General features: G+C 41.7%; 2 protein-coding genes across 6 annotated transcripts in view; both read left to right on the top strand.

Moving 5' to 3' along the window:
* The first annotated feature begins 46 nt into the window (after window positions 1-46).
* RWDD2B (RWD domain containing 2B) lies at window positions 47-12,533 on the top strand. 5 transcript variants are annotated; one of them, XM_037525047.2, is made up of 6 exons: window positions 47-92; window positions 3,723-3,891; window positions 7,419-7,644; window positions 7,728-7,795; window positions 7,922-8,278; window positions 8,849-12,533. In XM_037525047.2, the coding sequence occupies exons 3-6, from the start codon at window positions 7,438-7,440 to the stop codon at window positions 9,081-9,083; spliced, it is 867 nt and encodes a 288-aa protein (XP_037380944.1). In that variant the 5' UTR covers window positions 47-92; window positions 3,723-3,891; window positions 7,419-7,437; the 3' UTR covers window positions 9,084-12,533. The 5 variants fall into 5 exon arrangements, with proteins under 5 accessions (XP_037380944.1, XP_037380942.1, XP_037380943.1 ...); XM_037525045.2 differs by lacking the exon at window positions 47-92 and adding an exon at window positions 1,302-1,434; XM_037525046.2 differs by lacking the exon at window positions 47-92 and adding an exon at window positions 1,695-1,809.
* Window positions 12,534-17,779: 5,246 nt separating this feature from the next.
* Window positions 17,780-26,787, top strand: part of LTN1 (listerin E3 ubiquitin protein ligase 1) — a 45,624-nt gene continuing 36,616 nt past the window's right edge. Inside the window, exons 1-4 of the mRNA XM_037525054.2 lie at window positions 17,780-17,921; window positions 22,348-22,551; window positions 23,776-23,874; window positions 24,366-24,596. Coding sequence (XP_037380951.1) covers window positions 17,790-17,921; window positions 22,348-22,551; window positions 23,776-23,874; window positions 24,366-24,596 — 666 coding nt within the window. The 5' untranslated portion in view covers window positions 17,780-17,789. The remainder of the gene's footprint in view (window positions 17,922-22,347; window positions 22,552-23,775; window positions 23,875-24,365; window positions 24,597-26,787) is intronic.

The following is a 26,787-nucleotide window of genomic DNA, read 5'->3' on the forward strand; positions in this document are numbered from 1 at the left end:
CCGGAAGTCCAGGAGCCGCGGCCTGGGGGCGTGGCCGTCGCGGGAGTTCCACGCTCGGCGCTGCCGGCCTAGCGGATCCATGTGCTTTTAAAGTAGGGGCACCTGGGCCTCCCTGGTGGCGCAAGGGTGTAAGCCCCGCAATGTGAAGCTGTTCGCAGCCTCTGCAGCACCAGTTCGATCCCGGCACCCTAGGGAGCTACCCAAATGGCGCGGCAGACCTCTCCTGGCTCGCCCGCTGCTCCCCTCAGCAGTGTATCTCAGTCCTTATGCCTGTTCTGCTCCCCACTCTGTCTCTGGTGAGTCCTGTCACCCCCCGCATCTCTGGCCTGTGCCCCAGCTCTTGTATGCATAAATAAATATTAAATAAAATATAAGGTAGGGGCACCTGGTGGGGGTCAGAGGCCCCGAGGCTCCCGGTTACCTGGTTCAAGCGGAGCATCTGAAAGCTGAAGAAGAGGGGAACGCTACGTGTCACATCGTACCCCTAACGTCCTATCGGCTTCTCCAGTTCTGCACGCAAATTGTCTTTAACTAACCTTGCCGGGGAGGGGGGGGCGTGTAAAACACCTGCGGTGTATTCCTTCAAAATATGTACGTGTCCACTTGGTGCCAAGCCCCCGTGAAGTGAGTTAAGCAAACACTGACCTCGCTGCCTCGGAGTTTAATCTGCTAAAGGAGACACCATCGTGGCCACTTAGAAAAGGGGCAGGTGCCAAGGGGGTGGGGGCTGGGGGATAGGCGAGCGATGTGCACAGTAGAACAACTGGTTCTAAGAGAGGTTAAGCGGGTGGCATTCTAACCAGTCGAATCGGCCAGGGCAATGATGCTTTAACTGGGGGCCGCCTCTTCAGTGCTGATGCGGTGTAAGGTTCTTCCTAACAGGCTTCCTCCCCTTTCTCTAACACACGGCCTTGCCCCTGTCGTATCTTCCACTTCCCTGACCTGGACCGCTGTTCCCTTTGCTCTGGGGCTGGCATCGTACTGTAATTCGGCTCCCACTTTCAGTGTCCCTCGCTCACTGGCTCCCAGGCCGCATTATGCACCCAGATCCCCGAGGCATTCCCAGGCTTGAACCCATATGAGAAGCGCGTTATTTTCACGAACCCGTCTTTGACTCCAAAACAGTTGCCAATTTACTTCGTGGCACTGTCGGTACGTGGACCATGGCAATGGGATGGAATCAAAACCCCGGGGCCGGGGGGGGTCACCGCGCAGCCGGGCGCCCGAGCCGCCCGCCATGTTCCCGGAGCGCGCCGGGGCGCACGCGCATGCGCGGTCGGGAAACGCGCGCTCACGCCCCCGGGCCGCCCACGGCGCCGCTCCGGAGACTTCGGCCGTCTAGGCCCGGGCTTCTGGGGCCCCTCCCGATGAGCACTGACTGTCCGCGCGGCCGGGACGCCCTGGGACACTGCACCGAGCGGGGCACGGCTCAAGGTGAGTCTCCCGTCCGCCGAACAGCCGCGGGGCGGGAGGTTGCCCACGCCGCGGCGGCCGGGTCCACCTTTCGCGGCTTTCGCGACGTGGAAGCCACGTCGTCCCACGCGCCGCATGCTGCTCATTGGCTAGACGCGGCTCCTGGCCCCGCCCACATCCGGGTCCTCCCTCCGCCCCTCCACGGGTCTGTCGGGGGCGACGGGCCTGCGTCCGCGCGTGCGCGTGGGGCTCAGGGTGCTGGAGCACTGGCTGGTGGGGACCCGCGAGGCTCTGTAAATACCAGCAAAAAAATCCTCGAGGGAAAATATGAGTCCAGTCTGGAGACTGCGGTTTCATTCTCCATTCTTACAGCAATCACGGAAGTCTTGAGTCAAAGTACCTTGTCTCTTTTTTTACCCCCAAACCTAAATCTACGAAAATAATTGGGCAAATAAATGACTGACTTAAAAAACTTCAAGCCCATAGCTGTCCGCTCAGAGGTCACTCATTTCCTAACTTCTTTGCTATTTTCACTTTATCTTCCAGATCTCCAAACTCAAGGAGGCCTTCTTCCAGTTTCACTCTCTCCCTGGGTAGCTACACAAGCATGCTTGCATTTATTTATTATTTTAAGATTTATTTAATTATGCAAATAAGAGCTGGGGTACAGGCCAGAGATTGGGGAGGGGGGTGGTGGTGAGAGGATTCACTAGAGACAGAATGGGGAGCAGAACAGGCAGACTGACTGAAATCCACTGCTGAGGGGAGCAGCGGGTGAGTCAAGAGAGGTCTGCTGCGCAGTGTGTGTTGCTCCCTGGCCTGGGATTGAACTCATGCTTCAGAGGCTGCGGACTGCTTCATAGTGCAGTGAGAAGCATGCTTTTAAATGAATGGTAATTACTTCCCAGATTACACCTCGAGTAAGTTTGAGCTCTCATAACTGAACTCATAACTGTACACCCAACTGCCTGTTGGACATAGGCACTTTATAGGTATCTTTGATAGACACCAAGCTTCAGATTTCCTCCCTCTTCCCCATGTAATTAAAAGACAAATCCATCCTTCCAGTTGCTTTAAGTCTTGCAGTCATTCTTCCATATCACATCTAATTCATGGTAAATCCTGTTGTTTGTACTCTTTATGTCCAGAGGTGAACTGTTGCTCAACACCTCGACTACACACTCAAATACAAAGCACCATTATAGCCTCCGGGGATTGTAGTGCCTACATGCACTCCTCACTTTCATCCTTGTTTTCCTATACATTCTACTGTGTGTTCTATTGGACCCTGCAGACTACCCCCAGGACTGTGTGTGGCATAATCAGATGGAGAGACTTTAGAGACAAATAAGAGGGGTCAAAGTTCTGGAGGAAATAGACACTTAGCACCTTTGAAGAAGTTATTTGAGGATGACTATTTACTGAGTTGTAGCCAGCTTTAAAGACAAGACTGCCGGGGCTGAGGAAAAAGGGCTGCCCATAGAAGCTGTGGTCTTCAGGGGTTACAGCCATTGTTGGATTTGCCAAAGCCAGGAAGGAATCCTGTGGCTTTTTTTCTCTCCCGTCCTCCCACTTCCTGCTAAGCATTAATTGAACCCAAGACAAGAAAGGCACAAGAATGGGGTGTCATAGGCAGTGAGATCAGCTGTGCAGAGTCCAAGGTTGGGAAAAGGAAGAACAGGAATGTGGATAAATGGGTGTAAGAGGTATACAGAAAGTAACTGGTACAAGAGAAAAAAGTCCAAATAATGAACCACTGAATTAAGCCTTGGCATTCGGGCTGGGAAGAAGGGATAGGCTCAGGGCTACACTATTTTTCTGTTGCTTTCCTGCCTCACAGACCTTTTTCTTTTTTCCCCTCTATACCTCCTCCTCCACTTGTCTAAGCCTTACCTTTCCTTCAAGTCATAACTCAGATCGTACCTCCTTCCTCAAATATTTACTGATATGCTATTTCACTGATTTTAATCCCTATGATAATATTTAAGCTGGCTGTTTAACACTAGCCTTTTAATTTTTTTTGGACTTATTTACTTATGCATACAAGAACTGGGGTACAGGCCAGAGGTGTGGGGTGGTTAGATGATTCACCAGAGACTGAGTAGGGAACAGAACAGGCAGATAGACTGAAATACATTGCTGAGGGGAGCAGCGGGCAAGACAAGAGAGGTCTGCTGCACCATGTGGGTATCTCTCTGGCCAGCTGGGAATCGAATTGGTGCTGCAGTGACTGTGGACAGCTTCACATTGCACCACCACGGAGGCCCGACACTTACCCTTTTTATCTTTATTGTTCTATATCTTATTAGATATACTTCCGATCTTCAAACTAAATAGAAGTTCCCAGGGAAGAATGAAGGATGAAACTCTACATATAGTAGCTACTCAATAAAACTTTACCAAAGAAGAGAAAGAATTCCATGAAGACTCCATTAACATAAATAATGGTGTTTGATTATACAAATTCTCTTTGAGAAGGTAAGCCATGTTTTTTTTTGTTGCAGTTATGAGATTGAACTTTTTCTTCCCAGAAATGTAACTCTAGCTTGTTTCTGCTGTATTTAAAAGTACTATCATAATGAAAAAAATACCAAATATGGATAAAGAGGAATTTCTCTTTAGTTTTTTATATTATATTTGATAGTTGAGATAAAATTGTAAAATGTTATATGTTCTAAATGTATATGCAAGAAGTTCTTTGGATCATTTTATTATAAATGGGAGAAGATAAAGTCACATAAAATGATATGAGGTTTCTGTACTTCACTCATAGTAGACTATGATGTTTATGTGTTGTGTGTGTATCTGTATTAGAGTAAGCACTAAAAAAAGCTATAGAAAAAAACCTGCAAAGACATCATAAATAAAACAAAATGCAGTTACACAATATTTCAAACCATAAAAAGGCAGGGAAAATAAAGAAGTGAAAAAACAGAAAATAAAATGATTGGCTAAAGCCCTAACATATCAATACGTTCATTAAAATGTAAATATCTAAATAAAATTAAAAGACAGAAATTCACCTGTACACACACCCAAAAAGAATTACCTGGTCCAAAGTGTGAATAATATTGAGATTAATAATCCTGAACTAGAGTCTAGTTAAAGACTAGACTTTCAATAAATGCATGTTTTCTACTCCTTGCCAAGGTACCTAGAAATAAAAATTCTGTAGCTCCTCTCCCTGTGTGACCAAGCAGTTAATAGAGGGAAGAAAGCTAAAATAAAAGTTAGTTATAACTCATTCACAACCTGCCATCTTTCAAGATTTTTTTTTTAAAGATTTATTTATTTATACAAGAACTAGGGTGTAGGCCAGAGACGCGGGAGGGTGAGAGAATTCACCAGAGACAGAGTGGGGAGCAGAACAGGCAGATGACTGAGAACACTGCTGAGGGGAGCAGCGGGTGAGACAGGATAGGTCTGCTGCACCATGTGGTTATCTCCCTGGCCAGCTGAGAATTGAACCCGCGCCGCAGTGGCTTCGGACAGCTTCACAGTGCTGCGCTCAACCCACTGCACCACCGGGAAGGCCCAACTTTCAAAATTTTTTTAAACAGACTTTCTCTGTATTTCCTCTCCCTTTATCTTTCTTTCCTTTTCTTTCATTTTAATAGTAGTCACAGAAAAAGGAAAATAAGCACATATGCCCAACCTCCATGTTTTATCAGAAGACCCCTACTTTTTCTTGCAAATAAAATTAAAAATGAATTTATTAAATTTTAAGTTTTTAAAAATCCTATCTAGATAAGCATTTCTGTATCCTTTATTTTTTTATTTTTTTTTTTTTAATAGAGGCATGCTTTATTTATTTATTTATTTGTTTGTTTTGTTTATACATGCACTGGGCACAGTCAGAAGCGCGGGAGGGTGAGAGAATTCACCAGAGCCAGAGCAGGGAGCAGAGCAGGCAGAAGGACCGAAGTACACTGCTGAGGGGAGCAGCGGGCGGCAGGAGAGGTCTGCGCGCCATGTGGGACCCTCCTCCGGTGGCCGGGGAGCAGCCGGGGGATCGAACCGGCGCCGCAGACGCTGCGGGCAGCCTCGCAACCCAGCGCTCAACCGCTGCGCCACCGGGGAGGCCCATCTCTGTATCCTTTATAGCCTTGTAGTAGGGAAAGCTTTTCTTTTCTTTTTCTTTTTTTAAAAAGATTTTATTTATTTATGCATACAAGAACTGGGGTACAGGCCAGAGGTATGGGGGGGTGAGAGAATTTACCAGAGACAGAGTGGGGAGCAGAACAGGCAGATCTACTGAAATACAATGCTGAGGGGAGCAGCGGGCGAGTCAGGAGAGGTCTGCTGCGCCATGTGGTAACTCCCTGGCCGGGGATCAAACTCGTGCTGCAGTGGCTGCAGATTGCTTCATAGATCGCATCTTAACCCCTTGCGCCACCAGTGAGACCCAGTAGAGAAGGCTTTTCTAACAAACATTCAAAATCAGAAGCTGTAACAGAAAAAGCTGATGAGTTTGATATATAAAAATAAAAACTCATAAAAGGTACACACAGACACAGAACACCACAAAAAGACCATGTGTTAAGATTTCTATTTAGGGGCCTCCCTGGTGGTGCAGGCAGTTGAGCACAGTGCTGTGAAGCTGTCCACAGCCTCTGCAGTGCTGCTTTTTATCCCTGCGGGCCTTGGAGCAACCCACACGGGGAGCAGACCTCTCCTGTGTCGCCCCCTGCTCCCATCAGCAGTGTATTTCAGTAGATCCACCGGTTCCGCTCCCCACTCTGTCTCTGGTGAATCCTCTCACCCTCCCGTGCATCTGGCCTGTACCCTGGTTCTTTTTAAGGGGGATTATAAAAATTTTATACTTACATATGGCAACTTTCTAGAAGGCAAATTGACAATATCTACCAAATTTAAATTGTTGAACTGTTGATCCAATAAGCCATCTCTACAAACTTATCCTTGAATATAAAATATTCACAGTTCACCGAACTGTATTTATAAAAAGAAATTTATTATAGAATTATTCATAATAGCAAAAATGTGGAAGCAATCCAAGTGCCTACCAATAGGTAAAGAATACTGTAAATTAGGACATATATACATGATTCATTATCACAATCAACCACTAGAAAGAATGAGTTAGACACTATGCTGACAGTGAATACATCTCCCAAATATATTTGGGAGGAAGGGGATAAGAAGTAAGGGGAAAACATATTATGTGATCCTCTATTGATACATTTAAATTATGTATCTCACTCTCTCTATATATTTACTAATACCCAATTATATTTTCCACATATGTATGTATATCATGCTTAGATGTTTTCTGACTTTTATATTTACACGCTATACCATCTTGTATTTTCATATATGTGTATGTATAATGCTTAACGTGTTTTCTATTTCTGAAACACCAAGAACTCTGCCTTGGTGTGGGGAGTTAGGTAGGTAAAGGAAGAAATCACCAGCAGCAAACAATAACTTCATTTTTTTAACCTTCCTTTAACATTTTAATTGTGTTCTTGGATGTTTGTTTTTTAAATGATACTATGGATTGCTTGAGCTATGGAATAATTTAGTCTCTATTTTCACATATACTGCTTTTTAAAACTAATAAAAATCAAGTTTAAGGGGGAAAAAAAATCACCCATTCACATAGCTAATTTTCTTATTCTGTTCATTCTAGGTTTCCAAGGTCTGATCATAGCCTGTCTCCTGGTTATATCATAGATAGGGCTTTTGACTGCCTAATATGCTCAATGAAATTGCTCATTGTGGTGGCTCAAGATGCCAGATCAATGCTCTAGATACAGAGGAATTTGGTACCTGGTTAATACTAGAGTTTTCTGACTCTCACGGAGTCTCACCCCCTATTTTGGGTCCTTAACATATAACATCTGTGAGTGGAATAATGCAGATGGTTTGATTAAACTTCACATTGTATGAAGAAATCAAATAGATTTTCAGTAAATACTCATGTTGACCAATTGATTTCTCCCAAGATTGTGTGTGCAAATTTCCTCTCATTCTTACCTCCTTAGGCACTTGCAGCTAACCAAAATGAGTGACATTGAACAGGCAGAAGCCCAGCTGTCTGAGTTAGACCTGTTGGCCAGTATGTTCCCAGGTGAGAATGAGCTCATAGTGAATGACCAGCTGGCTTTAGCAGAACTAAAAGATTGTATTGAAAAGAGAACAACAGAAGGACGATCTTCAAAAGTTTACTTTACTATCAATGTGAACCCGGATGTATCTGAGGAAGCAATGGTAATTCAATTTTGCTTTTGGAAGAATTGAAACATGTCAAGACTTAACACTGAGGGCCTTTTATTTTTTCTTGTTTTAATCAGAGGATGTTTTCTCTGGCCTGTATTCTTCCCTTTAAATACCCTGCGGTTCTTCCTGAAATTACTGTCAGGTATGTGACAGGAACTGGCCAACTTCAGAGGCCAAAATTAATCTGAGAATAAAATAGTTTCTTAAGTTTGTTTTTTCTGTTCCAAAAAAATTGATTTATTGTTTTATCTTATGTCTTTTCCATCAGATCAGTATTATTAAGTAGATCCCAGCAGACTCAGTTAAACACAGATCTGACCGCATACCTGCAAAAGAATTGTCTTGGAGATGTCTGTATATTGAATGCCACAGAGTGGGTGAGAGAACACGCCAGTGACTACGTCAGCAGAAATGCCACACCTGCTGCTGGAAGTGCAGTACAGTCAGAAGATCTCATTCTCACAAGACTCTGGATCTATAGCCATCACATCTACAACAAGTGCAAAAGAAAGAATATTCTAGAGTGGTCAAAGGAGCTTTCCCTGTCTGGGTTTAGCATGCCTGGGAAACCTGGTGTTGTTTGTGTAGAAGGCCCACAAAGTGCCTGTGAAGAATTCTGGTCAAGGTTTGCTTTCACATATTTTATATGCTATGCCAGTAATTTTAGTCCTAAATAAGATGCAAGAGATATAGAAATTAGTATCTCCTGTTGTATTTTATGAGGATTGTCTCAAGTCTGTAGGTAAAACTGGAATCAGATACCATCAACATCGCTCATAGATGTTCTGCAAATAAATATTGAGTGGAGCCCCTGTCTGACATGCTGTAATGATCCTTCCATTTCCACTGATCTGATTCTTCCTTCCTCTTAGAGATTCTCTAGCCGTGTTTACACCAAGATACAAGGGGATTTCTCATTTCTTTACTGTTACCCTTGATGAGTTTCTGAGAGGTCACTATTGGATTTTCAAGATTCAACAATTTACACATTTCTAAAATGCTCATAGAAGGGCGTGATAATGGCAGTAAATTAGTTTAGGATGAGATTATAACCAGAATCATATTTGATTAAAATCCCTGTGAGAAAAAAATATTACTTTTAGGAAAGGGCGTTGATAAATCTGCTTCATAACTCTACTTTCAGTGCTCTTGACTCTACAATACAGTTTCAAAACTTCTTGAAACTTTTTTTCAGACTCAGGAAACTAAACTGGAAGAGGATTTTAATTCGGCATCGAGAAGACATTCCTTTGGATGGGACAGATGATGAAATGGAAAGTCGAAGAAAATTTTCAAATTTTGAAGAAAAAGTGTTCAGTGTTAATGGAGCCAGAGGAAACCACATGGACTTTGGTCAGCTGTATCAATTTTTAAATGCCAACGGATGTGGGGATGTTTTTCAGATGTTTTTTGGTGTGGAAGGACAATGACTGAGCAGAGTAGTGACAAGCATTTTTTTCTGTTGGCCTTTCAACTTTTTTCTCACTTTCTTGAACGATTCACTAGTTTTACTTTTGTCCCATCGTAGAATGTAAATCAGTATCTTTGCAAGAATTGTATCTTCAAGAAAAGCATGTTAAAAATGTCGTCATTGAAAGCAGAACTGAGTTTTAAATTATAATCCTAAAATCGTAAGTAGACATTTCTTGACATAACAACTACCCATTTTGAAAGAAAAAATTGATTATAGTTGAGGAAGATAATGGTTGTCCAACTTCCCAATTCTCTTCCCCCCTTATCTACCTTCAGTAAAGATCTTGGAAAAGCTAAGTGCACACTCTCCCTGCCTCTCTTGCAACTTGGGTGGCCACAGGACATGCCTTTGGCTGAGGGACTTCTGGGTAAACGTTTGCTTTCCTGATTAAAATGATAGCTGCAGTTTGGGCACTGTTTCCCTCTTTCAGTTACAAACACCAAAGTGCCAGCTGGAGTAGGCCTTCAACCACAAGGGCAGGAGGGACCAAGAAAACCACAGAAGTGCCAGTTTCCATGTTGCTGTACTGTTCATCCAACACCAGCCCAAGCCTATTTCTAGACAGCTTATTATGAAATCAACTCCATGTTATTTAGATTTCTGTGCCTGTTGCTAGCAACTGAAAACTAATATACTAAATAGTTTTTTTCTCAAAGCTTCTGTTTTACGTCTACCCCAGCCATTTGTTACACAAAGAGGTGAAGGTTTTCTGAAAATTTGCAGTTCATCTCTATTTTTGTATACTTATGCTCTGTTCCTGCTTCTGGGCTCACCTCACAGAAGGCTGAAGTCTGAGCACAGCTTAAACTTTTTAACAGATCTTAACAGATCATCAGATCAATAATTTAGCAATCAGGTTGATACCATGTGTTTGGATAGTCCTTGAAGAGTCAGACTTGGTTATGGGAATGAGATGCAGGGAGACACAATGAAATGTTTACTTAGAACCACGTGAAGGCAATCTGTGGGTTCGTCACTAAGGATGGTATTTATTAGGTAATAGCATGTAGAAATCAGAAGTAGAATGACCAAGGAAATGTGGATTGATCTTAACTATAAAGGTAGCTAAGCACAGGTAAGAATGAGGATGGTATTTATAGCAGTGTCTTCGATGTGAATTTTAGCTACTTCCTCAGATTCCATCTCTGCTGCCCACCTCATCACCTTGTCAGTACCCTAGAAATGCCAATCCTTCCTCCATATGGATCAGCTGTTCATCTAGAGATTATTGTTACTCCTACTCCTTACAGCAGCTACTATATAAGAAAGGAAAGAAAGAAGACATTGGGGAATCAGAACTTAGAAGTTTGGGGGAAGGTCCTATAAAGCTGGGTGTCAGTTCAGGACATGCCTGGCTATTGCTGATCTTGTGGAGGTCAAAGAAGGGACACCCTGCTGTTGGGGTACAGACTTCTGAAGAGGGAGTACCATGGATAAAGAGCTCAGAGGAGGGGCTCGTAGAGCTGAGACTATGAGTAGGGTCTTGCCCGGCTGCTACTCCTTTCCCTGAGGAGTGCTAAAAGGTTGATTCTGTGATTGCTGGAAAAAAGATGGAAGTCTGAAACCAACTGCTTCCTAAGCCAATTGCTGTTGCTGAGACAAAGCTCCTCTGATGGGATGACACCAACGTGAGGCAAGTCCCTTCTTCCTCTCACCTCTCAGTCTCCCAGTACCCTCATGATGATGCAAATCTAAGATGATGTCAGTGCCTCAGTTTCATGGAGTTGAGATAAAAGAGTGACCATGAAAGTAGTAACAAGAAACGTGCTTATTTTTTCTAGTGTAATTCTGAGAAACAAACCACTAAGTTACAAGATTTGTGCCCTTCAATCTTGATTACCTTATCACCCTCTTCTAAAAACTGCATGTAACACTGCCTATATGGAAAATGTTGTGCCCAAGATCAGCAGACTCGGCGAGCATAGCCTCCAAGAATCCAAGGACAGCTGATGCAAACGCAAAAGGGAGTTTATTACGGGCTCGAGACCGGGCCCTCGACACGCACCGATGCAACGGCAGAGGTCGAGAGCCCCGAATAGAGGAAGCAGGGGTATCTTATTGGGTCGCGAGTGACGCGAACTTTGCAAGAAGCTGGCAATTACTCATTGGCTACTACAAAGGCATTTTGGCGCGTGCGGTTAGTTTCAAACTGATTGGACAGTTAGAGATGCTGTCCCATTTATGGATAGGACTGCCCTTATTGGTGGCTGGGGTGGTCTGCTTTTTCGTCACCAAGTGGAGTGAGGGTTGTGACTGCTGAAACTATCTCCGGAATGCGGCTGGACAAGGACTAACATAGCAAGGTGGAGGATATACAAAATGGCGAAACCTCGGCTAAGCTTGGTTCCACATTCCCCCATTTTTTTTTTTTTTTTTTTTCTGAAAAACGGCTAGTCAGCTAAGAAAACAACAGCTACCAAGCCTTTTATCCGTTAGTCAGTCTCAGAATTATGGTTAAGTTCAGCCACATAATGTGTTCACAGGTTTATAGGTACAGGAAAATTTAAAATTGCCATCCTTATACAAAACACTGACTTTTTCTGGGTCATCTCAGACCATGACCTCTGAAAATCAGACTCTAAACCATCTATCTAGTCAGCAAGAGGTATTATCTTCAGTAACAAATGAGAATTACTCTGCTCAAACAAGGGATTTCTCTCCAGTTAGCCAGTCACAGAGTTATTCATTTGGTCACTAAACATCAGCTATTGAATAAAACAGGTTGCTGCCCACCAGTCTTAATACTAACCCCTTTTTATTTTCTCCTTGCATAAATGAGTCTGCTGCTCCAATTAAAACACTCTCTGTTATCACTTGAAGGAAACCAAGGCCAACGTTAACACATTCCTTTAGTTGTTATCTCTGAAGCCTTCCTAAACTCTTCAGAGGTCCCCTCCTGCACTGTCCCTAAAACTGCCTAATTACCCTAACTTGCCCTATGTCTTATTCCTCCCCTTCTGCGAATGGAGCCCCTAACTGCAGTTAGGAAAAGGGGCGTCGTTCTGATCAGTAACTGCTTCCTGCTGAAAGTGGGCGATGAGGGGAAACAGTCAGGGCTCCACTGCAGGGCGATGATCTAAGGGACCTCGAAAGGACAGTGGAGGCTTCATAGTTCGATGGTCTCCAGGCGAGAAATGACCTCGATGAAGGCATTGAGGATGTAAGGCCCAAGCAAGAGAAAAACAAAAACAAAAGATTTCAGTTCAAGAGTAAGTAGGTCACAAATTTTTTTTTTTTTTTTTAACTTTAGCCATTAACAGGTCTAGGGCTTTAGGGTTTTATACATACTTAATGTTACTGCAGTTATCAAAATGAGGCCCTCTAAATGTTAGTGCATAAAATGTTAAGTTTAAACAGAATAAGGTAATTTTCCAAGATGAAGACTCAGGACATCAAAACTTTGATTATTATTGTACCTATTTTTACAGAAAAATGGAAATTTTACATGATAATTTTTTTTTAAATGTGAACAGACAAGTTGCAAAATCACAGACTCACCGGTACCAATCAAAATCTGCAATGAACAGTTCCTTTGAATTGATGCTCAACATCAATGCACAATGAGACCTGGCCAACCATGATCATGCAAACAAAAATTTTTCACAATTATATTTTTATGTTTTATAAAACGGTCTTAAAGAAATACTTTCATAAACATTTCTGGTGCAACTTTGTCAATGACAAAGAAACACAATGTTATTTTTTTATTTTATTTAACCACTGAGAATGTACAAACAAGTAGCCTCGTAGTGAGCAAGGTAGCAGTGCTGTAAAGTGTCTTGGCTCAGTCTGGCCATCTTTACTAGTGAGGGGGGCAATCGACCAGTAGGTCAATCCAAAGAATTGGAGTAAGGCAGAGCAAGTGGCCCCTTATTTACCAAAAAGATGATTTTTTTGTCTGCCACTTCTAGGGTCACCCGAGGCTTATTCGTATAAACAGTAAACAGGGGAGCTTGTCTCACCTCTGGGCTTCTTCAGAGGTCTTCTCCTGCACTGGATTCTTCATCAGAGGCAGCTGACCGTCAAGCCTGTCCTCCCATCCTGGCCCGTGGTTTGGGCTGGCCCCCTTCCTCTCTGGAGAGTGGGACAGTCCCCCTTTTTAGAGCCTTGTATGATGGCACTGAAGGCATGGCCCTGGGGACAGTTTTTTGCAGCTGAGGTATCCTGGTTGCTGGCAGTGGATGCAAGCTGGCAGCCCATTGAGAGGTTGAGGTCCCGAATGCCCTAGGGCGCATGGGGCCTTGGGTGAGTCTGAGGTGGCAGAATACTGTGATGGCAACTGCCATCTACTGGGCCCTTTTCTTGCCTCTTTTTTTTTTTTTTTTTTACTAAGTCCCCTCCATATTACTGTAGGCCTTGAAGGCTATGTCTAATAAAAGTGTTAAAAGGATTTTAGGCCCTTGATTTAGTTTCCGGAGCCTGCACCTGATGTCAGAACAAGGATGGCTAAAAGATATATATTTTAATTACACATTTTTATATGTTTTATACAATTTTTATAAAATAGAGACTAGAGACCACTTGGATATTAAGTGACACCAAAACAGTGAATAATATTTTTCCAATTTTGAATAATTAAACATTATATTTTTTTTTTATATAGTGTCTACATATAATACTGGAGAGAAAAATACAGGAAACACAAAAGTTATTATGCTGTCTCTTTTGTGAAGAAGGTAACTAGTTTTTCACCATTTCTGTCATTAACTATAAAACAGGTGTTTGATATAAATTATTTTACTTTACCTTGTTTACCTGTCCTGTGTCTAGAATGTTACTATTTTTTACATACACACTTTTGTATATAACACCTTTTTGCCAGGGGCACATGGGATAAAATAGTTGGTTTTTTTTTAACCAAGCAATGAATAGGCAATTGCCAAAATCCAGCAATGCATTACCAAAAAGGCAAGGGATTTTATAAAATACAAAACTGAAATTTTTAGATTTACTTAAGAAGCTAAAATTTTTATACTAATTTTTAACCAGAGTTTAGACTATTAAAAACAATTATAACATTATACAGTTTATAGAGTCAAGGCCAAAATACAGAGATATAGGACTCCTGGGAAAAGAAGTTAAAACACGCACAACAGTATAAGGTACTACCTTTACTTTACTTGTATTTAGAATTATTACATTTTAGTTTCTAATCTCTGCATGTAAGACACCATAATAGCTGTTTATTATTTCTTTAGAATGCACAACTTAGATACATTTTTAATTAAAAAAATTTTTTTTTTAGTTGAGATGACATTAAACTTTAGTCTTTTTACAATAAGGAACAAAATGTAAACCTGAAAGTTTAGTAAATGGTTAGCAAATTTTATTATTAAACTTAGTAAAACCTTAGTTTAGTTTTAGTTTTTCCTTAGAACTGGAATTTTAAGTCAACTTCAGAGTTGCCACTGTAACAATTTTATATACCAAGTCTTTTTCCTTAGGCAAGCACTAGATATGTTACAGGGCAGGGAGAGGGGCAGCCCAGACCCCCAAACCTGCCTGTTCTAAATAGGTTCTGCCATCAGCTGCATCAACACAAAACATACAAGACTTTAATGGGAAGGAACTTTAATACAATTAGGAGACAATACAGGAAAGGCAAATAATTTAGTTTCTAAATTAAGCACCCAAAGTGGGTAAAACTCTGTACCCTCGTGGGTAAAACTCCGTCCAAATGGGATTCGCCCAAGCCAGGCCCCAAAGCCTGCCACAAGTTTAAGGCCTCTTCCAGTGAGGACCCACAGGAAAGGGTTAGAAACAACCAGACAAGCTCGGAAGGAAAAGAGCAAAATTAAAATCAAGATAAAAGTTGCCATTGTCTCCTCCCCACGGGTCTCACCCACATCTGTGTTACCTAGTCCACAACCAAAAGGCAAGCGCAGTTTTTTCATGTGTCTCTAGGCTCCATGGGCCTCCTCCAGGTCTCCTTCTGGATTTTTTTTTTTTTTTAATTCTGCTTTTTTCCTCCCTTTCTTGGGCAGGGAACCTGGAATTTCCCCCTTTCCTGGGGACCACCCTGTTACAGATAGATTGACAAAAGCAAGAAAGAAAAGGAAAAAAAAAAAATAGACACCTAATACTATATACATTTTTTTCAGTAACTTGTCCATATGGCTTTAGATGTTACCTTGAATTTTGCAAAGAAGTCTAGTCCTTTACTGGGAGAATATATTGTTTTTTTCCAAGGGGAAAAGACAAGTAGATCAGTCTTCCTGGAACAAGATCTTATCAAGAGAAGTTTAGATAAAAGCCTAGAAGTAAGTTTGTTTGTTAGCATAGGCCAGGTTAATTATTATTTTTTCGTACAGCACAAGTAAACATATTTAAACAAAGCAAAGCACCAATTTTTTTTTTAACACTTAAACCTTAAGGCATGTATGCTTTAAACCATTAAATTTTGAATTAGCTTTTGTTTACTACAATTTTAGATCGCAATTTCAAAATTTAGGATTTTTTTTTTTTTATAGGCGCCATTTACAATTAATTCTCCGGAGGCAAAAATTAAGAACAAAGAGATTTCTTAATTTTTATTTGAATTTTTTTTTTTTTTTTGCCACATGCACTAATTTTAAGAAACAGTTATTTTTACCAATATTTGCAAAAACACTGAGAAACTACAATTTAGTAAACTTCAGTTTTTTTGTTTTTTTTTTTTAAGGTGGACAAAGGGACAGACTAATTTTTCCACAGCTGGAAGGCAGCAGAGATATACCAGTGATCTCAACACTGGAGAAAATGTCCAGGCAGCTGCTTGTTGAGATCAGAGGCAGCGTTTCTTACCAGCCAGCTGTGGTGACTTTTTAGTCCCCAGTATTTTACTTTTTGCCTTGACTGTGTCCAAAGACAGTGGAGTAGGCATTGCCTGACCCATGGTTACGAACACACAAACGCAACAAAGACAACAAACACCAGGAATAAAACAAAATTAGTTTTTTGTTTTTTTTTTTGAACTTTCCCCAAAAGGGGGACCTGCCCCAGTGCTGCCCCACAAGGGGTACGGATAACCAATTAGAGGTCCCTGGGTAGAGACAAACACCAAAGTTTTAAGAATAACAAACACACTAAACGAACCAAAAAACAAATTTTTCAAACGGGCCCCATACAAATGCTACCCCAGTGCTGCCCCACAGGGGATAGCCATTCAGGTGGTCCGGGGACGTCTCCCCTGGTCCACGCCAAGACACCTACCAGCGCATCCACTTAAGTGTCTGGCTACCAAAATTACAGGTTTGCAAACAATTCCACAGGTACTGAGTACAAAAAATACAAATACAGGTACTCAGTACTTCTACAGGTTTGCAAACAATTCTACAGGTACTGAGTACAAAAAATACAAATACAGGTACTCAGTACTTTTACAGGTTTGCAAACAATTTTACAGGTACTAAGCACAAAAAATACAAATACAGGTACTCAATACTACAGGTCTGCAGACTCAAACTTCACCACTCACCTGCGCGCTTTAATGGCTCCCTTCAGCCGTTTGGTGGTTGGGGTCTGTGCTAGCCGATCCCGGACGAGCCCCCAAATGTTGTGCCCAAGATCAGCAGACTCGGCGAGCATAGCCTCCAAGAATCCAAGGACAGCTGATGCAAACGCAAAAGGGAGTTTATTACGGGCTCGAGACCGGGCCCTCGACACGCACCGATGCAACGGCAGAGGTCGAGAGCCCCGAATAGAGGAAGCAGGGGTATCTTATTGGGTCGCGAGTGACGCGAACTTTGCAAGAAGCTGGCAATTACTCATTGGCTACTACAAAGGCATTTTGGCGCGTGCGGTTAGTTTCAAACTGATTGGACAGTTAGAGATGCTGTCCCATTTATGGATAGGACTGCCCTTATTGGTGGCTGGGGTGGTCTGCTTTTTCGTCACCAAGTGGAGTGAGGGTTGTGACTGCTGAAACTATCTCCGGAATGCGGCTGGACAAGGACTAACATAGCAAGGTGGAGGATATACAAAATGGCGAAACCTCGGCTAAGCTTGGTTCCACAGAAAAAGGGAAGATTTAGCCAGCATGTCCTCAAATTTTAATAAAATCTAGGAAATCTTTTTTTAAAGATTTAGTTATGCACACAAGAACAGGGAAACAGGCCAGAGATATGGGGGGGGGGGGCTGTGAGAGGATTCACCAGAGACAGATTGGGGAGTAGAACAGGCAGACTGAGTGAAATGCACTGCTAAGGGGGGTAGCAGGTGCGACAGGAGAGGTCTGTCGCGCCAAGTGGGTAGCTCCCTGGCCGGCCGGGGATCGAACCCGCGCCGCAGACGCTTCAGATCGCTTCATAGTGTGGTGCTCAACCCCTTGTGCCACGAGGGGAGGCCCTGGTGATTGCATTTTACATGGTTTAACACTTTCCTACCTTCCCTCGGCCACCAGCATGTCATTCTATCTCCATTGGTGTGTGAAACCCCCCCCCCGCCCCCCAAAAGCGCTGTCCAATTTCCTACCCGCTACGCTGGCAACAAATCTCCCTCCAGGAAACCGCCACAGACGGTACTTGGCCACGAGGGACGGGAAAACGTCACTCAGACAGGCGTCATTCTTACTGTGACGTCGCGGGCCGCGGTTGGCTCAAGGCCGCGCGGGAGGCGGGAGCGGAAGTTGGGTCACTGGAGGGCGGGGCGGGCAGCGGAAGGGGCGGGCTGGGGCCGCGATCCAATGTGCTCGCTTCCGGCGCCAGAGGCCGGAAGTTGTGGCCCGGCGGTGTCAGCCCGGGCTGCGTGCCGGAGTGCGGCTGAGACAGCGACCATGGGCGGGAAGAACAAGCAGAGAACCAAGGGGAACCTGCGGGTGAGTGTGGGGTGCCCCGGGTGAACGGGGGGTGCGCCCCTCGCAGAGGCTGGCTTCACCCCTGGCGCGCTCGGAGCGTGGCAGCTGGGGGGTGTGTGTCTGCGGGCGAGTGTGACCCCTCAGTTGCTGCTGCGCCCCGGGGCTGCCGGGGTGGTCTCTGCGCACTTGGGGGGCTGCGGCAGAAAGGATGCTCCGTGCCAGGGTTGTCCCCGCGAGCATGCACCCCGCGGTCCTCGGTGTCAGCTTCACCTGGAAGGTTTTGTGGCCCGGGTGGCGAGGGTGGCTCTGGGAACCACGGAGTGGACTGGGGTGGAGTGAAAGTGAACCTGGTGTCCCCAGTATCGCGCGTCGAGCCATTCCTTTGCTCGAGGACCTGCTGTGGCTCCCCACAAGTCTCAGAGGAAAGAATAAAGCCCCTGCAGTGGTGTATGTGGTATGTGATCAGCCCCTGCCCCATTTCATCTCAGGCCCCATCCTCACATTTTCCTTCCAGTCACACTGACCTCAGCAACCCTTCACCTCGCTGGGCAGGCTCTTCACTGCTGTTTTGTTAGGTGGCTCCAAATTTTGTCTAGAGCACAGTGAGGTCGCCCATGATCGCCCTGTTTAAATTGTAGACCTTTCCTGCTGTCTTTTTTTCCTTTCCTGCTTTATTTACTGCACTTCTAACGTGCTGTGTTAACAGTAGTAATACTTAAAAGACAGTACTTTATTGTTCCTTGCATTATTTACTGCCTTGCTTCACTAGAAATTCCAAGAACGCAGGTGTTTTTATCTGCTATTATCCTTGGAGTCTAGAAGGACTGGCATATGATAGAAGCTCTCTATATTCTTCTTTAAAGAAGACCTCAGAGTGGATTTAACCTACATGATTAAGGTTGTTACAGCTTTTATTTTTTTTTAAATGATACAGATTTGCTATGGAACAGTTCAGTTTTATGAACTGGATTTGATCCAATTCTAGACATAATGTGTGGCATTTTTTCTTTTTTGATATGACAGTCTGTTTTGAAAGTTAATAATAATGTCATCTGTTTTAACAGTAATTCACCTTTTGCCAGTACTGTACCAAGCACCACACTTGCATCCTCATTTAATCTTTCATTATAAAAAAATGTATCCTGGGCCTCCCTGGTGACGCAAGGGGTTAAGACACAACCTGTGAAGCTATCCACAGACACCGCAGTATGAGTTCTATCCCCGGACAGGGAGCTACCCACATGGCACGGCAGACCTCTTCTGTCTCGCCCGCTGCTCCCCTCAGCAGTGTATTTCAGTCAGTCTGCCTGTTCTGTTCCCCACTCTGTCTCTGGTGAATCCTCTCACCCCCCTGCACCTCTGGCCTATACCCCAGTTCTTGTATGCATAAATTAATAAATCTTTTTAAAAAAAAAGGTACCCAGTATTTTAAATTTGAATGATTTCAAATACGAGGAAAAATATTAAGAATATAAAAGGAACAACTTGTATATTCTTAGGCTCATCAATTTGTTTATATTTGGTCATATTTGTATATGCAAAAGCATATGGATGGTGTTGAACCATTTTAATTACAGAAATCATGACACCTAACTCCTAAACATATGTATTACTTATATGTTACAATTTTATCAGTTAAATTACACTTATTTTAGAAAAAATACCATTCTTCTACAGAACTGTGTATTTTCTGCAGTGTGCAGAAAATTTAACTTCAGTGTGAAGCTATAATCTGCTCATAATACAGCATTCATATTTCTCCAGTTGTCTCAATGTATTCTTTATAGTTTTTATTACAAATACAGCATTTTAGAAGACAGAAGAGATCTGATCAAGCATCCATACATTCCTTTTAGTATCATTTAGATCTAGACAGTGTTCTTCTTCTCCCACAAACTTTCTCCTAGTGGTTTTAGGATTTGATGGATCAGTTATTACTACGGTGATATAAAAACTTGTTTATTCTTGACAACAACTTATAATGATTTAGTTACTCTTACTTCATTTTAAAGATGTTGGTACTAAGGGTTAGAGAAATTAACTTGCCTAAACTTACATAGCCAGAATGTTGCTGAGGTGGTACTTGAAGTTCAGAGTGACAGTCAATTATGCACCAGAAAAGTTTGAATACTTAATACCAAGTATTCAAAGATGATAGACAAATGTTTCCTGTTTTTGAACTATTAGTGTGATGATAGTGACAGAGAAGTAAACATAAATTAAAATATTTTAAAGAATTATGATACAGGCATGAAAAGGAAGAATGTGGGAGAACAGAAGAATGTTGGTTGAGGCAAGTGTTGAAAACATGAGTGTGCTTTGAAGGATGAGTTGGAGTTTGTCAGGGAATGAAACAAAATAGTAGGTTTTCAAGTAGAGAGGAAGCATTATATATACAAAGACCAAATTATGAAAGTGCTTGACATATTCAGGGAACCTTGAATCCAATTTGAAACTTATAGTGGCAGCAAAATTGGGAGAAGGGAATGGAATTGAAGCAAGGAAAGAAGAGAGTGGCAGGAAGTAAGACTGGGATTGGTTGAGACCAAAGGGTGAAATATCTAGTAAGTGTTTAATCTGTATTTTCAAGATTGCTACCTCAAATAATGCTAGAAGCCAGACACCAAAAAATAAATCCAGTGCAGTGTAGGGAAATTAACTGCAAGAAATAGTCAAGTTTCTTAACCTTTGAACCCTGGGTATAATCATCTGAGTTACAGTAGAGGGAGTAACAAAAAAATAGTAACTATTTTAAATTCAAAGTAGACATTGAATAAAAGATACAACTAGTAGGGTTTAAAACATTGTTACTTTGAAATTGAAAGTGAAATCTGACACTTTTTTCCTGTACTGAGTTATTGTCAGCGCTGGTATTTCAGCAGTTCAGAATTCCCTGACTCCTTCAGCTTTTAGCAATAATATGTTCTTCTAAAATTATTTCATTTAAAGATGAAGTTGTCGGGCCTCCCTGGTGGCGCAGTGGTTGAGCGCTGGGTTGCGAAGCTGCCAGCAGCCTCTGCGGCGCCGGTTCGATCCCTGGCTGCTCTCCGGCCATTGGAGGAGGGTCCCACATGGCGCGCAGACCTCTCCTGCTGCCTGCTGCTCCCCTCAGCAGGGTACTTCGGTCCTTCTGCCTGCTCTGCTCCCCGCTCTGGCTCTGGTGAATTCTGTCACCTTCCCGCGCTTCTGACTGTACCCAGTGCATGTATAAATAAACAAATAAATAAAAACAAATAAATAAATAATACATGCCTCTTTTAAAAAAAAAAGATGAAGTTGTCGACAAAATTCTGATGTCCTAATAACATCATATTTAGTTTTCAGAATTTTATTGTAATTGACTAACTTTTCTCTTTGTACCTTATTACCGATATGGAAAAGGCAAACTGAATAATGTTAGTTTATTTTAATAAAGTTTAAACATTGAATATCTGTTATTGACATCAATCTTAAATACCACTGTTATGAAAAAATGATTTCTGGTCATTCAGTTTAATTTAGAAAGTAATCTAGGTTATTCCTTGACGAGTTTCCCAAACCCTGTGTTGTTAAGTATGAGCAAACTAAGTCTCATGTTTAGATAACTCTTTCAAACAGTAGTATAGAGAAATAAACAGATGAATTTAGATAGGTTATAATGTCATCCTGGACATTGAAATAAGAAATTTTCCAATTAGATGACTATGAATTAATTTCTTTCAAAGTTCAAATGTTTTTATTTGATACTTAAATATCAATATTTAACTTAGTATTTGGAGGCTACTATGTTGTGGATCAGTCAGACAACTGTAATTCAAAACAAAAGAGCTTATCCTGTATCCTGACCACTGGATTTTTTGTGCGTAATAATGTGATTTGTACCCATTTACCTCAAAGAGGCTAGGCTAGGCTTTTGATATGTGCTCCTAGTCTAGAAGCAGCTGTCATTAGACATTTCCTGTGGTAGTTGCTTAATCATATATATATTGGATAAATAGATGAATGAAGAGATGGCCTCTACTTCTTAGGTAATTGTACATCATACAAAGCACCTGTATGTTTGTAGACACACTATTTATACAAATGTTGGCAATGAAATTTTACTCATATTTACAGTATGTGATGCATTCTGATTTCTAAAATTTTATTCTACTTCTTTAAACTGTTGTCATGGCCCATTAAATTGATGTTATGAGCCACCAGTGGATTGCATCCACAGTTTAAAATGACATTGTTCTGATGTTAAAGAGCCCAGGAAGTAGTGTAGGTATCATTATTGATAGGTTCTTGGTGGCAGAAAAATGCACTCTCTGAGACATTGCCATAGGTGAAATCTTAGGCAAGGAAATAAATCCTCAAATAAAAACTTGTTTTTACATGGGAATTGTCAAGGAATTACTCTAAAGAGCTGAAAGTTGAATTTTGAAAATTTCTCTATCCTCTGACTTTTTTCCTCCCTTCTTATCAGCCTTCAAACAGTGGCCGAGCTGCAGAACTCCTTGCCAAAGAAAAGGGAACGGTGCCTGGATTTATTGGTTTTGGAACATCTCAGAGTGACCTTGGCTATGTTCCTGCTATTCAAGGAGCTGAAGAAATAGACAATCTTGTAGATTCTGATTTCCGAATGGTGTTGCGGAAACTCTCTAAGAAAGATGTCACAACAAAATTAAAAGTAAGTTTTTTTGTTGTTGTGGTTTTTTTAAAGATTTATTTATTTGTGCATACAAGAGCTGGGGTACAGGCCAGAGGTGCGGGGTATGAGAGGATTCATCAGAGACAGAGCGGGGAACAGAACAGGCAGATTGACCGAAATACACTCTGAGGGGAGTAGTGGGTGAGTCAGGAGGTCTGCTGGGCCATGTGGGTTGCTCCCTGACTGGCCAGGAATCGAACTCGTGCTGCAGAGGCTGCTGACAGCTTCAAAGGTTGCGTCTTAATCCTTGTGCCACCAGGGAGGCCCTAAAAGTAAGTTTTGATGTTTTATATAAAAAAAGAAAATCTTTTTTGTAAAAATAAAATCATTGTTATATTTTATGTAAAGAAAAATGAGCAATCATTTGTCACTAGTAAGTTCTTTTATGTTTACACTTTTTTTTTTAAAGATTTATTTATTTATGCATACAAGAATGGGAGTATAGGCCAGAGGTGTGGGAGTGAGAGAATTCACCAGAGACAAGAGTGGGGAACAGAACAGGCAGACTGACTGAAATACACTGCTGAGGGGAGCAGCGGGCGAGTCAGAAGAGGTCTGCTGTGCCTTGTGGGTAGCTCCCTGGCCAGGGATCAAACTCATGCTGCAGTGGCTGCGTAGGTTGTGTCTTTACCCCTTGTGCCAGCAGGGAGGCCCCATTTATACTTTTTTCTAATGCATAGATTTATGCTCATTTTACACTTTATGGGTTCTAAGTTTGTTACTATGCACTTTTAAAAACTACTTTAGACTGCTGGTTGTAAAGTTTTTCCCTCTAGAGAATGTAATTTTGACCCTGTACCTTTGTCATTTATTGATTTTTAGAAAGGATTTATTTATTTATGCATATAAGAACTGGGGTGTAGCCTGCAGGTGCGGGGCGTGAGAAGGTTCAACAGAGTGGGGAGCAGAACAGGCAGATCTACTGAAATACACTGCTGAGGGGAGCTGTTGGTGAGACAGTATAGGTCTGCTATGCTATGTGGGTCAGCTCCCTGGCCGGGCATGGAACTCATGCCACAGTGACTAGCAATAATGCTGAGACTTTAACCCCTGAACCGCCAGGGAGGCCCCTGACCCTATACTTTTAAATGGGCTTTTTTGATAGTATGCATTTTACTTTTTTAGAAACAATTGAAAAGTTTCTACCACAATAGCTAGTATTTTGGCTATTGAGCCTTAATGATGTTAATAATTTGCCTTTAGGCTATGCAAGAATTTGGAACCATGTGTGCAGAGAGAGAAACAGAAATTGTAAAGGGAGTTCTTCCCTACTGGCCAAGAATTTTCTGTAAAATTTCACTTGTAAGTATTAAGATGTTACTCATTTATTTCTTTTTCATATTTTTTGGTTGAAGTCATAGGAACTGTCCAATTTATATGATTCTATTTTGGTGAAGTTTATGAAATGTTCTATCAGTGTTGTTATACAGGTCAGATTATGTTGGGTTGCATAAAGTATATAGGGAGTCTGTGTTTTGAGAAATTAGGTCATTATGAGAATTATCTAGATGCTACAGTTATAATAAATTTTGACTATTTATTGTGTTTTTGCTACGGAAGATAAAGGATGAATTGCTTACTTATTTAAGGCCTGCCCTTGACTATATTGAATATATTCTTTCCTACCTCGTTGGGACAAAGGGAAAAAAGAAAAAATATTTCAGATAATTACTGATTGTCATTAAACTCTGTACATAGGTCAGTTTTATTAACAGGTCACCATAGTATGTATGGAAATATGTGTTTATCTTTATGGGCGAGGAGTATTTTAAACCATGTTATATTTTTGATAGGACCATGATCGACGGGTCCGAGAAGCCACACAGCAAGCTTTTGAAAAACTTATCCTTAAAGTAAAGAAACAGTTGGCTCCATATCTAAAAAGCTTAATGGGCTATTGGCTGATGGCTCAGTGTGATACTTACACACCAGCTGCATCTGCAGCAAAAGATGCCTTTGAAGCAGCTTTCCCTCCGAGCAAGCAACCTGAGGCCATTGCATTTTGTAAAGATGAAATTGCCAGTGTAAGTCCTTGGAATTATTCTGCATCTTTATTTTTTTTTTTAAGTATTTAAGAAATATAAGTACATTTCATTCTTTTTCTTTGCTTTTTGTATTTATTTGTGTGGGTGAATGGTAGCTGGTTCCTTTTATATTAATATATAAATTTGGGGTTTTCTCCCAGATTTTTTTTTAACAAATCCTGCTTCATTGAATATTCTTGAATAGATTTTTTTCATTCCCCATGGAATTGGTAGTTACTAAAACTTCAAGTAACCATATGCTGAATCAGGATAAGAATATTTAAAATTTTTATGAAATATTAATAAATTATTCTTCATAGGCTCTTTAAATTTATTCTGCCATTAATGGATATGCAAGTTTCTCTAAACTTGGCCATCATTTTTGCTAGACTGATAACAACCTTAGCATTTGTGACTTAACATTTTGTCTGTATCTAATACTGTCTTTCCTCATTTCTTCCACCCTTATTTGCTCTTTCTAATAAATGAAATGGGGGGGGAATCAGTGTTAGTATTATATCAAGAAATAAAAACAGGGGGACCTTGAATGAGGGGGAAATTGAGGATTTTAAACATTTCATGCTTACCTTCATTCCCATAGTGAATGCTCCCGTGTTTCCATTTCCATAGTCTTGTATATATAACCTAAATATTCTCCGACTGTCGTTTCTTGTTTCCTTCGTCCTTTCAACTTTTCAGCCTTCCTGTGGCTTCGCATTATACTTGAACTCCAGATTCCTTATCTTGATCAACAGGACGCTGAGTGAGCTGGCCCCTGCTTACTATCTGACCTCTTTGTTTACTCTTTCACACATATGCATTTAGTTCTCTATTTAGAGAACAGAGGGTCTCACATCTTTCATTTTTCAAACAAATGCTTAGTTTGTTTTTTTTTAGGGACAGGGATTGTAGTTTCAATCATTTTTTTTTTATTTAAAGATTTATTTTTATTTATTTATACAAGCACTGGGTACAGTCAGAAGCGCAGGAGGGTGAGAGAATTCACCAGAGCCAGAGCGGGGAGCAGAGCAGGCAGACTGAAGTACACTGCTGAGGGGAGCAGCGGGCGGCAGGAGAGGTCTGCGCGCCATGTGGGACCCTCCTCTGGTGACCAGGGAGCAGCCGGGGATTGAACCAGCGCTGCAGAGGCTGCGGGCAGCTTTGCAACCCAGCGCTCAACCGCTGCGCCACCGGGGAGGCCCTCAATCATATTCTTAAAGGAAGTTCCCTGACCCAACAGTAAATTACAAATGATTGTTTAATTTTTTTTTTTTTTAATGAAGTTAAGCATCTTTTTTTTTTTTTTTAAGATTTATTTATTTATACAAGAACCGGGTTACAGGCCAGATGTGCAGGAGGGTGAGAGGATGCACCAGAGGCAGAGCGGGGAACAGAACAGGCAGATTGACGAAATACACTGATAAGGGGAGCAGTGGGTACGACAGGAGAGCTGTGCTGCGCCCTGTGGGATTCTCGCAGGCCGGCCAGGATCGAACCACGCTGCAGAGGCTGCGGACAGCCTCATAGTGTGCGCTCAACAGTCTGCACCACCAGGGAGGCCATTAATTTTTTTAAACAAGTGATAAATATTATAGTGAGGTTTGGATATTAAATTAGGACACTTGGAAAATGGATATTCAGACAGCTAATTTGACTTCCATAGGTTGTTTTGTTTGCTTTATTTTTTTTTCTTGGTTTTGTTATAGATGGATAACTGATCATTGAATGTGAAGATTTTTTATTTCATGTTAGATTCCCTTTAGTTCCCTGTGTCACATATATTGGGTTTGAACTTTCTGAAGTTTAAAATAAGTTTATTTGAGAGGAGTTAGACAAATGAAGATCAAAATTGTCAGATTTTTGTCCATAAGAATGTAGGCTATGGGTCATTCCATTGGTTTCCACTTCCACTCTGCCATTAAGTTATTGGTGTAATGTTGGGCAGATTTCTGTGCCTCATTCATTATAGTGGCATTAACTTTACTTCAAAGAATGTTTGTGAAGATTAATTAAGGTGATGTATAAAATGTACTCAAAGCAATATCTGGCATGTGAGAAACAATAAATATTGTTGGCTATTATTTTTGCTGATAAAATGGATGCAGGAACAGTGGGTTCCCTAGTACTGCACTCCAGGTGCAGGCAGTCTTAACACATTTCGGATGGAACCTTTAGATCTTCCTCCATGATG

Source organism: Talpa occidentalis, unplaced genomic scaffold, assembly GCF_014898055.3.
Source record: "Talpa occidentalis isolate TD23 unplaced genomic scaffold, MPIMG_talOcc4v2.1 talOcc4.4, whole genome shotgun sequence".
Taxonomy (NCBI): domain Eukaryota; kingdom Metazoa; phylum Chordata; class Mammalia; order Eulipotyphla; family Talpidae; genus Talpa; species Talpa occidentalis.

Bases quoted from the DNA above. Each gene is read 5' to 3' on its own strand.
- RWDD2B (XM_037525047.2), top strand. From the start codon at position 7,438: ATGAGTGACATTGAACAGGCAGAAGCCCAGCTGTCTGAGTTAGACCTG. The intron at 7,645-7,727 runs GTAATTCAATTT...TGTTTTAATCAG, and splicing joins ATGTATCTGAGGAAGCAATG to AGGATGTTTTCTCTGGCCTG. The intron at 7,796-7,921 runs GTATGTGACAGG...CTTTTCCATCAG, and splicing joins CTTCCTGAAATTACTGTCAG to ATCAGTATTATTAAGTAGAT.